General features: G+C 36.7%; 1 protein-coding gene across 1 annotated transcript; it reads right to left on the bottom strand.

Annotated features, from left to right (window-relative positions):
• Positions 1–402: 402 nt before the first annotated feature.
• On the bottom strand, positions 403–9,318 carry LOC106648922 (meiosis regulator and mRNA stability factor 1). The gene is made up of 19 exons (XM_014366090.2): positions 8,623–9,318; positions 8,099–8,527; positions 7,829–8,004; positions 7,243–7,334; positions 6,794–6,995; positions 6,399–6,546; positions 6,176–6,335; positions 6,038–6,102; positions 5,870–5,968; positions 5,282–5,794; positions 4,873–5,051; positions 4,630–4,802; positions 4,183–4,551; positions 3,532–4,106; positions 2,986–3,460; positions 2,572–2,900; positions 2,414–2,497; positions 2,040–2,325; positions 403–1,961 (listed from the first exon to the last, which is right to left on the bottom strand). Exons 1-19 carry the CDS (start codon positions 8,965–8,967, stop codon positions 1,903–1,905), a joined length of 4,758 nt encoding a protein of 1,585 aa, XP_014221576.1. The 5' UTR covers positions 8,968–9,318; the 3' UTR covers positions 403–1,902.
• Between the last annotated feature and the right edge of the window lie 1,816 nt (positions 9,319–11,134).

The following is an 11,134-nucleotide window of genomic DNA, read 5'->3' on the forward strand; positions in this document are numbered from 1 at the left end:
GTTATTTCTCAAAGAATAAAACATACTTCGATATAACTCATATGTTGATTGACGCAATCAGTTTAAAAATATACAAATCTTCATTGATAAAGGATAGCAATAATCGATCATAATTCAAGTGGCCAAACAACAAATAGTTATATGAAAATTTCTCTTGAGATCACAGCTTACATAACTAATTAAATTGTTTGAAGACTTATGGAAATAAAAACATCGTTTTACATACAAAATCTTCAACGCATCATTATATAAAGGAAAAAATTATGTGATGGCTGAAGTAAAAAAATTTCGGTTTTTTTTACGGCCAATTTGATTAATTAATCATTTTAATATTAAGTCATTCGTAAAGCCTGGGAGCGCTTTCATTAAATTGAGTTCTTAAAATTTCATTTCAAAACCCAAACGTTTTAACAAAATTATACTATAGTAAACGAGAGTAATTCTAATAAAACGATATAAACATGACTTTTATATACAATATTAACTAAGAAAAACATTTTAAAATCGAAATATTAACAGATTGAAATACAGAATAAACAGTTCTATATTTACTAAACTTTATTCGAAAATAAAGTTTTGGTTTTCTCGTTTACTATACATATTAATAAATTATATGAGTTGGCTTTTATTCACTTCATTTGCATTAAATTTACATTTCCAAACTCGTTATCACCCTACACCATTAATCGAAAATTAAAAAAAGTACCGAACTTTTATATTTTCTCATATTTTATAATTTATGAATCTCATAATGTTAAAAAGATCGATCGGATCTTTTCCGACAGCCACAGTACTGAATGGTATTCAAACTTAATTTTACGGTATAATTTACAATTTTTTTAATATTTAAGAAGGACCAAGACGTTTTCAATTTAAAACTAATGAACACTTAAAAAGACAAAAATCAACAAACAAACATATAAATTACAAATCACATCATTTTCTATATCTGTTGTCAAGTTATAGCTAAATATTAATTTTTTTTTTTTTTTTTTTTTTATAAAATGCCATTCACTGCAACCGTAAACGAAGTGGCAATATATAAAATACGCAATACATTAGCCATTTATCATTATATTTACCAATCGCTTTAATACTTTTGAAAAACAATCCTATAAGATTGGAAACTTACAATTTCTTTTAAACAACAGAATACTTTATTACTTGCTCGCAACAATTTTACGATAATTATTTGTAACGTAATTAAATGTATGACATCTACATACTAGTTTTTTCATCATTTTTGAAGCATTATAAAAACATGACAATCATTATATACTTTTTTTCAATACCTATATCAACGCTCCGTAGCTAACGTTGTAAAAAGTACATTAAAAAAAATATAATGTTAATATGACTAAGTCAAAACTGTACTTGATAGTGTTATCTCGTATTTATAAAAATAAAAGAAAACAATCGGAAATATCTACCCGTTACTAAAATCGGATCGTGAATTAAGTTACTCGATTTAAACGGTTAAGTATAGTTAGGAAACAATTTTTACAGAATATTTATCACAGATTAGCAAATGCTATACAGGATCAAAACTTTATAATTAACAATATTTGATCAAGACTCTTTGAGTCGTGGTAAAAAAAGCTTTATGTAGACCTTAAATACCTATAATGTACACTATGACTTTAATGATACTTAATTTTGTTGTATGGATTTACATTGACAACTTGGTATCATTATTGACAAAAATTTTATGCAAGAATTTACTCGAATTATTTACTCGAATTAACTCGAATAATTTTTTAACGAGTATACCTACTTGTTATTATCAGGAAACGTGCTCGCAATGGTGGACATTTGCACGAAAAGTGCAAAAATTAATATTTTTGGTATTTTGCTATTTTTTTGAGTATTTTTTCATGTACGATTGCGTATTCAACAAACTTTTTATGTATCAGCAGGGGGCTGATTGAATTGAGCGGCTAAACGACACTTCCCAACAAAGGCTGTAATAATAAGTTAATTTAGGTTGTATGGGATTGTTTAAAATTTTATTCACTAAAATTGAAAAATTTAGTACTTACCACGTTTGCTGGGAGTATTGTTTGGAGTCTCATTGATTCTATCAATGCTTTCTTTTTCTACACTGACCCTAGCAGGAACTTCTTTTGGTGGTGTGAACACGCATGGTAATGGTAATTCCGAAGGATGTGGAGCAACTACATTATGTTTATTAGTAAAGTATGGTGACAAGCGTGGATTTAGAGGATTAGCAGCAGCTGGCAGCAAATTCCTTGTTGGAGATATCAAATTATCAGCAGCTTCACTTGTAGTGATTTGCTTTAATGGAGATAAAGTCAGAGGTGGTACCTAAATAACATTTGATTAAAAAAATAGTTTCGATTAAATAACTGTTAGTGGGTACACGTAAATCAGCTTCAAGTATAAAAAAAATTACTTCAACGTTTGTGGAAAAGTACTTTGGTGGCGTGGACCAAATAGACGTTGGTGGCCAACGATTGTTTACTTTATTCAATGTTTCCTACAAAAACAAAAAAGATATATTAAGAATAAAATTTGTGATAAACAATCAATTATTACGATAATGGTATTTACCCCGGAAGTATGCGGTTTTGAAGGAGGTGGAGGAAATGAGCTCGAAAAATTCTTAAGACTCTCAAAGACTCCTTCATTTTTACCATCCATAGTTAACCACTGTTGAGAGTCCTCGTTCATAGTTAATGCCCAATGATCCGATTTCATGGCTTGTTCGTTATTCCAGGAATACTGCTGCGAGTTATCCCATTTAGTAGAACATTCAGGCATTGATAACGAAGATTGGTTAGATACCATGGCAGAAAAGTATTCATTTTCAATTGAATCAGTGCTAGAATCCGTATCTTGATAAGGTGAAGATGGGTAAGATGGTGGCAACAAACCCACAGCTATAAGTGAGATAATGTATTTTATTAAATTATTCTATTCATCTTCAAAAATGGCAAAATAATTTAAATAAATGTAAAAACCTACCTGCCAATTTTTTATTCAGTTGTACAATCTTTCTTCTGTGACGCACTTCTTTCACTACAACAGTGCAGGGTATGGCACAGAGCAAAGGAAACAACGATGAAAAGCCATACTGAGCAGGTCGACAAGCTGCTCCAGTGACTTTCAAGTAGGCTGCCTCAAATTGAGATATATTTACTTTGCCATTGTGATGCATCAAAACGCGTTGCACATTGCAAGCAAAACGTTGCAATGGTGTCAGTTCAATGAAGCATTCATTGTTCATGTTGCATACACGAACAAAATGTTCCAAGCTATGGGCATACTTCTCAATACAACATTTTTTATGATATATTTGCTCGTAGCATTGCTCAAATTTGCCAATAGCCAGGCAGTTATTTGGCACATCCATAAGTACACGACGGCACTCGAGACCAAGGTGTTGAATATGACTTTTATCAACTGATACAATAGCAGCTCCATTTCTTGTATTAACAATCTTTGATAGAACAAAAAAAATTGAATCATAATCAATCAGAAAAAATTAATTTTAAATATTCATGAACTTACCTTGATAGACCCCTCAAGTTTTTCCATCAATTGAGATATTGAACTGCAGGAGAACAATTCAGGTTTCAAATAATAACCGAATTCTTTTAAAAATGCTTGGGATACATTTGAAATCATTAGTTGACCATTGATAGGATTGCCGCAACAAGCTATCAGCTTTGAAATTTGTTCACCAAGAACTCGAAGTCCTTCTTTTTCCGTCAAAGAAATTCTTCGCTCGCCACCACTGACTTCTTCTATCTTGACAATGTCTGGAATAGCCTCAAACAGTTCGATAAGTTTGGTGAAACCATAATCCGAAACCCGACACTGATGACCAAAGTGATGATGGTACGAAGGCACAAATTTGTTGAATAGCATCCTTTGTTGTGGTGCATGCTTTAATAATTCAATGACCTCAGCGGCAAACTGTCTCGTTTTTTCGATTTCTTCAGCTGTTTGTTCACGCTTCGGAATAGCTATTAAGCGATCTTGACCATTATTCCAACTATTTACAACCACGGTGTTTTCAGATACTTCACCAAGAATATCATCTAGCTCGCATACACCATAATCTGCGACATCCCATGGCTTGCCTAAATAATAAAAGTAAGATATTAAATTCCAATTAGCATAAAAACTTTTATTTATGAGAAAAAAAATAAGATATACCAATGACTCTGGAGTAAACCACGGGAAATTCAGATAGAGTCACTTGCTTGCTGGCTTGTGCCTTCAATACGCGAAGCAAATCCGACGTAAAGCGACGAACTTGCGCTCTATGCGACAACGTGACAATTCTATTGTTACCCTCACCCATGACTTGCACAGTATGAGACAAAGCTTCTAGTAAATCAATTAGTTTAGTAAAGCCGTAATCGGCAACTCTGCACTGTCTTCCAAAATGATGATGATATGCTGGTATAAAACGATTAAAAGATAGTTGACAATGGGGCGCTGTTTTCAATAGATCCACTAATTCGCGACTAAATAGAGCCAATTGATTTGCCAATGGTGGACTGATTGGTGGACACTTATTTTCTAAAAATATATATGTGTTTTCACATCTTAAATTGAAAAATGTTCAATAAAGTAATAAGTAATAAAAAAAGGTAATACCTTCGTAATTTTCATTGTGGCTACTACCAGACCAAATAATGTGTTTCACACTTCCAAGTTGCCCTTGCCTAAGTTCTATTGTATTTAGGCAAGATATCAAATGTTCAAGGGGGACTCCATTTTCATCAACTTGAAGAGGTTTATCAAACTCAGCCTCATAACAACTCGGAAAACTAAGATTTAAGTAATTTATCAAGTAAAATAAAGAAAAAATATGAAAACAAAAAAATCAATCTAATTTACCTTGGCAGTGGTAAACTACCCTGATGAGTTGTTAAAAGTCTGTTAACTCGTTCATTAAGCAATTTCAACGAAATCTTGATGTTAGGCAGAGTTGCCATTTCTTGCTCGGCCCATCCCTTATCGCCTAAAGGTTTTTGGGCGTGTATTAAACAGTACGGCAGTTCTAGAGCTTGGCCATCCTAAAAAATTAGTAATAAGTTATATTTTGGCAAAAAAAAACTAAACTTAATTTTAATCAAACTAAAATATCAGTCGTTAATCGCTTAGGTTTATTAAAATCAGAATCCATTTGTAAAAATAAGGAACAAAAGCTCAACTTATTTAAACAATCGGATTCAAACTCGGCCTTTTGTCATCACTTTGTATGATTTTTAAACAATAAATCGTAAGTGAATAATTAATATCACACCAGAGTTGTATTCAAGCAAATCGGTGGTGTATCACGATGATCTGGATTAAGCGAAACCATTCGACCAGTAGTATCGTCACTAATGAGGCAGACATCCCTCAGTTTGTATAGCTCAGAAATGCTGATAGTTGACAAGTAACGATTTTCGTACATATCACGAAATTTAAACAGAGGTAATGTATGTCCAGCTACTTCTTGTAACAGCATCACAACTTGAGATCGAACTATCTGTGGATTAGGTCCACCAGAGTGAGCATAAGATATCAGAATACGTTTGAAGCCAATTTTATGACGGTGCAATTTTGATATGGCGTATTGCGCCTCTGCTATCGAAGGCACTTTTACAGTAGCAGCATAGTTTCCGTCGGTCTGAGAAAACGTAGTAACACCTAATACCATTACATTCGCACTAAATACCCCCGTTAGTATTCGCCTCATGTCTTTGGCATCAATATTTTGATCTAAATTTGTAACTTGAAGTTCGATTGGCCCGTTTCTAGGATTGAAAATACTCTGAAAAATAAAAATATAATGAAAATAAACTTTAGCTAACGACTTATCAGAAGTTCGTTCAAAAGGAAAGCTTACTTCTATTTCATCATTATCAGAATTATTTTCCTGTAAAGGAGTAATAGACCTGCGAGTGCGAGAATACGGTCTAGGAGTTGGCGAAGGTGTACGATGCTTCTAAAATTATATAAAATGTAAACATTTCAAATTTCATTTCATTTCTTAACTGAAAGGGTTTGTACACACCTGATTTCTCCAGTTATCTTGGTTATTGTAATACGTTGGAGATGTACCGCGATATTCATTGTAAGCTATTTCGTAAAAAAAAAATTATCAACAAAAATGTTTTTATAATTCGACATTTAATTTAAAATTGTCTATTACTTGGTCCATTGTGATTACCACCATTTGGCCAATTTCTGGACATTATCGAATCTGGTATCGGATGGTGGTGGTCAAATCGAGGGAATGGCACAGAACCTTTATGACGGCCTGTTGAAGATGTACGGAAGGTATGTGAAGTGTCTGAGGGGTATTCCCGACTCTAAAAATTATAACATGTTATTCCTTGAAAATCTCGAAATCAAAAAATTTCAGGGAATCATACGGTTCTACGTTCGTCCCATCCACGATGTGGCCATGGATGGGGGGTGGTCGGTGCTGCCCAAACTTGAGGAGAATTTCTTGCTATTTGTTCCTGGAGCCTGCAGGATGCATCAGTTGTACGTATTCTGTGCATTGGTGGGGGAAAACCTCTGTAAAATTTAAACAATTTTTTAAATATACTCTCTTCTTTCCATTCAGTCATCACACGTTTTGGTAACAAATTTTATTTCAGATAAGATCAAAGCTTCTAAAATCATTACTCGAATTATCAAGGACTCTAAAAGAATCAACTTGGAACTCAAGAGCTCACTCTCGGTATTCATCATTATAACACGATTTGAAAATTATTTTTTCAAAAATTCGATAGATCGAAAATTGTTTTTTTAATTTGCTTACCCTTGAGGAGTGCTCATAACACCATTCCAATGACCATAGTTTCCTACGATCGGAGTCGATGGATAATGATGAGGAGTTCCGGGCAAGCTTCTTCCATTTGCCCCTGAATTATGTGCCCCTGAATTATGATACATTTCATTCGTAGATTCGTTCACCGCTTCCGGTTCACTACTGATTGCGTTATCATGGACTAGGGATTTATCTAAAATTAAAAAAAAAAAAAAATAAAAATTGTAGATAAAATGTTCAGCGTAAATTATTTAAAAGTCATTTCAATATACCACTAAGACAATAAGAGAGAAAGAGACAATGAAAGAGAGAGCAAAAAAATAAATATCGAGTCCAAAATGTAAACAAAGAAGGTCAATGGCGAATATACTGGTCACTCAAAATTAGTACTTGTAGTTGCGTAATTTTAAAATTCAAAGAGTAGGTATTATGAAACTTACCTTGAGTTTTATTGAATATATCTTTAACTTTTAAACATTTGACATTGATTTTTTGGTTAAATACCAATTCTCCTTGCATACGCTTCTCGGCTCTGTTAAAAGTAATTATTCGTCGATAAAGTATGAATCAAAATATGCATGGTTTTCATTAATACCTATTTTTTTTTGGAAAATCTGAGAATTTTTTATTCATTAATTTATAACACTGTTACACGTTTCAATATTTAACAATTAACGATACTTTTTAAAAGTTAATAAAACTTTAAAAATTTATAAGCAATACGACAAGAAGCACACGAAGGTATAACTGTAGTAATAAATCGCGCGCGTAAGTGAGATACTTAACGTGTGTTGTCGTTCAATATAATAACACAATTGTAACGTTTGAAGAGAAATCGCGTTTCGACTGTTAGAACGCGACTCGATTATCGACAAACTGACTAATCCACGAATCATTCACGGCTGTTATCCCCGCTCTTTGCTCTAAATATTGACAGTACCAACGAAGTTCTAATTTAGCGGGAAAAACGTTCTCAAAACTGTTAGCTTTGTTTTAATACAATAATATTTATAATTTGTTATATACCTCTCAGCCAATTCTTGACTTGTAAATCGTACCACAGCCATATTTGAACGTATTTGTATCACTCGACCACCACAGTTGTATGACAGCTGTTTTAAGCGGTGTTTAATCTTGCTAGTTTCCTTATCTTCTGGAAGATTATTGACAAGAATATCAAAGGTTTCTTGATTTCCTAGTTGCTGAAACATAAGAAGAAAAAAAAATAAATTTATTATTAAATATGTTATTTTTAAATATGAAGATTGCATTATGATTGAAAGCAATATCACTTACTTTAGTAGGGGATCGTGGGGGTAATTTTTTTAATAAATTTGAAAATTCATAGTGTTCATCTGCACACATTATCAGAGCTTCAGAAGTATTTGTGTTGTGCAACAAAATTACATGAATCTTTTTACGATGCTTTAAGTCACTGAGGTCAGAAGCAAAATTAACATCACCAGAAATAAGAATAATAGCACCTGGGCTGCCATGAGTATCAGCAAAACGTCTCATAAATTGTCTGAGTTTTTCATCAGCTGCATTCTTACAAGTTGATGACACATGAATTAAATCTACTTGTGCATCATTGAGTTCCTTAATAATTTGTTCGTTTTCTTTTTGTATATCACACACTACAACAAATTCAGCTTCTTTGTAGCCATTATAAAACTTATCTCTAATTAATTTGGTTACAGCCATAGCAGAGCGTCCTCTTGGTACCTGTAATGAACCACACACAAAGGTTGAGGTCGATGCAATACAGGATAATGCCAAAGCCTTAGGGCAAGCTTTGTACAGTTCAGCATTCAGCTTACTTGACAGTTCTCGATATCCCAGAATACTCCAATGGGTGGTATGTATTGGGAGCGATACTTGACTGCGGCAGAAGCAGCAGCTGAGGTGACAAGCACAGGATCAGATGTATACAACTGATCCTGATGTCGATGTTGATGTTGATGTTGTAGCTGCTGCTGCTGCTGCTGCTGTTGCTGCTCCGGAGAGTCGGGCTCCACATGCCTCAGCTGGCCCGGGAGTGTCGTATCCATGTAGCTCATTAATTCGCGAACATGGAAACTACGTGCTGCAGGCGTGAGGTGGGTAATGCTAGGTTGCGGCACGTGCTGCAGAAGTTCGGGCAGCGGGTGGATAGGATTGGCCATCGTTGCCAAGATAATTGATGAGTCGCGCGTGTCGCTGTCTCGTCATCGATACGAGATATGCCGCAAGCTACCTGGTCCAGTTTGGGATCTTTACAGCACGATCGCCACCTTCTCTAGAGTCTGGTCGTGCAGGCGATGCAAGCTGTCCGTCGATTTCTAACCTCTTGCGAGGTCGTCGTCATTTGGCAATTTATTGTGCCGCGTCTAGTGTAGTTTCGTAAAAAAACGAGGTGTTGCTACATTCGGTATTGAACGAGTTGTTGATTAATCAGTCGAGTCTTGCTGACTCCAGTCAATTTGTAAAAGTAAATAAACTCCAGTCAGCTTTTTGTTCACCGCTGTAGACACTGTGTCAGGCAACTGCGCTTTGCCATGTTCAGAGCAGACGCGCGATGCGCGAGAGCCCCTACGTCGGGTGCTCGAGTTCCATAAGCCCGATCCATAACAATAACAGTACTCTTCGCGCTTCTTATCAAATGTCAGGTGAGGCATCCGCACGAGCATGAGCAGAACTCACGAAATTCGAAACTGTACGTTACGTTGCAGTTTGGAGCATAGAATCAAGAACAGAGGTTATCCGCAATGCGATCGAGATCAGCGCCATCCTTAGACTTATTGTGCAAGCAGCGCTCGATGCATTTCTTAATGGGTAACTCGGATAGGACGTGTTAGTTTTGAATCGTACTTGGTCGATTTCTTTTTATTAAACTTGTATTCAAAATTATTTCAAATTGGTACCTGGATTCAAATCGGGTACTACTTAAACTCTTTGCATTTTGCTACGAAAGCTCGATTACCTACTTCTTCGAGCTTGACAAATAGTTGTTTCTTGAGAATTCGAACGTTATCGAAGTTCTGTAGCATTCTCATGTAACGCGTTTGTAACGATTGCCGGGAATAATAAAGAAAAGTAGTATATTAACAGCCATAATCGAGGAAATGAGGGATTTGATTATAAAAGTTCGTTTACATGGAAATGCAATGAAGCTTTGGCAAGTCAAGCAGATGGCGCTTGGTTGGCGAACAAGAAGCTCAGTCGTGGCCGGTCACTGGCCACTGCTGCCTCGCTTACATCGCAAGTCCAGCGCATCATAACGCGCAAGCAGCAATGCAATCGCTTAGCTTTGTGTACCTTCAATGTAGATCGTGTAAAACCGTTGGCGAGCTCAGAGCGCATCCGCGTACTCGTCGTGCTACTGGCAGCGCAGCTTTTTTTTTTGAGACTTTTTGAGGAGAAGCGCGATTCACGCACGAGTATGGTGCGCGCTGGTGTTAGCTCGCCGAGGCGAAGAGTTGCGCGCTACTGCACGCCTATACAACAGGGGCCAGTCTATAATGTAGTTTAGTGCCAACTTTGGTGCATTATTTCGCAAGCTACGTCGGAGTCCGTCGACGACTCGACAGCGACTGGGAAAAATTCGCGGCTCGCTCCGACGGTCGTTAAAAGCGCGGCAGCCGCGAGCACTGCGCCGCGCACTTGGGACCTGGATATTCTTGGCATTCTGAGCCGTGCATATAGCGGTACTGTACACGGATGTGTACGTGCAGTAGCCAGCAGCAGTCTGCGCGCGATACTCGTCCACGCGCGTCTGCTCGCTCAGCTCGGTAAATACTTATATATATCCGATCGCAAGCACGCATAACTGAAATGCGCAACTAGGTATATAGCCGCCGTGCTGCACTTAATAGTGGTGTCGTAAAGCGAGTGGCATGCTGCGCCGCATAAGTCGCGAGCTTGCTCCTATGGCTATCGGTCGCGCGTGCTGAGTGACTGCTATGCGAGTCTCGGGCACGCATCAAGCTCGCACGTATGTATATATTATGCTGCCGCAGCGAAGCACGCGATCATGGGGCCTCGGCGCAATCAGTTGTTATTTACAAGAATAATATAAGCAGAGAGAGAGAAAGAAGACTGCATCGGTATATACCATATAGCAGCAGAAGAGGAGTAGCAGCGCGCATACATATGTATGCACAAACAACGAATGCGAGTCGCGCGCTCGGAGGGAGAGCTGGAGCAGCAGAAGCAGCCGTCGCCGCCAGCCAGCAAAATTGCAAAATATATCGTGTATAGTATATAGCGAGCTATATACTCGTCGGCGCGTACGTACCGCCAACGTTATATACGCTGCTACTGCTCTCGTCCGAGTGTGTGAGTGACGTGCCG

The sequence above is a fragment of the Trichogramma pretiosum genome, unplaced genomic scaffold (genome assembly GCF_000599845.2).
Source record: "Trichogramma pretiosum strain Unisexual culture from Peru unplaced genomic scaffold, Tpre_2.0 scaffold37, whole genome shotgun sequence".
In the NCBI taxonomy this organism is placed as follows: Eukaryota; Metazoa; Arthropoda; class Insecta; order Hymenoptera; family Trichogrammatidae; genus Trichogramma; species Trichogramma pretiosum.

Bases quoted from the DNA above. Each gene is read 5' to 3' on its own strand.
- LOC106648922 (XM_014366090.2), bottom strand. From the start codon at position 8,967: ATGGCCAATCCTATCCACCCGCTGCCCGAACTTCTGCAGCACGTGCCG. The intron at 8,005-8,098 runs GTAAGTGATATT...CTTATGTTTCAG, and splicing joins CCCCACGATCCCCTACTAAA to CAACTAGGAAATCAAGAAAC. The intron at 2,326-2,413 runs GTAATTTTTTTT...AATGTTATTTAG, and splicing joins ACTTTTCCACAAACGTTGAA to GTACCACCTCTGACTTTATC.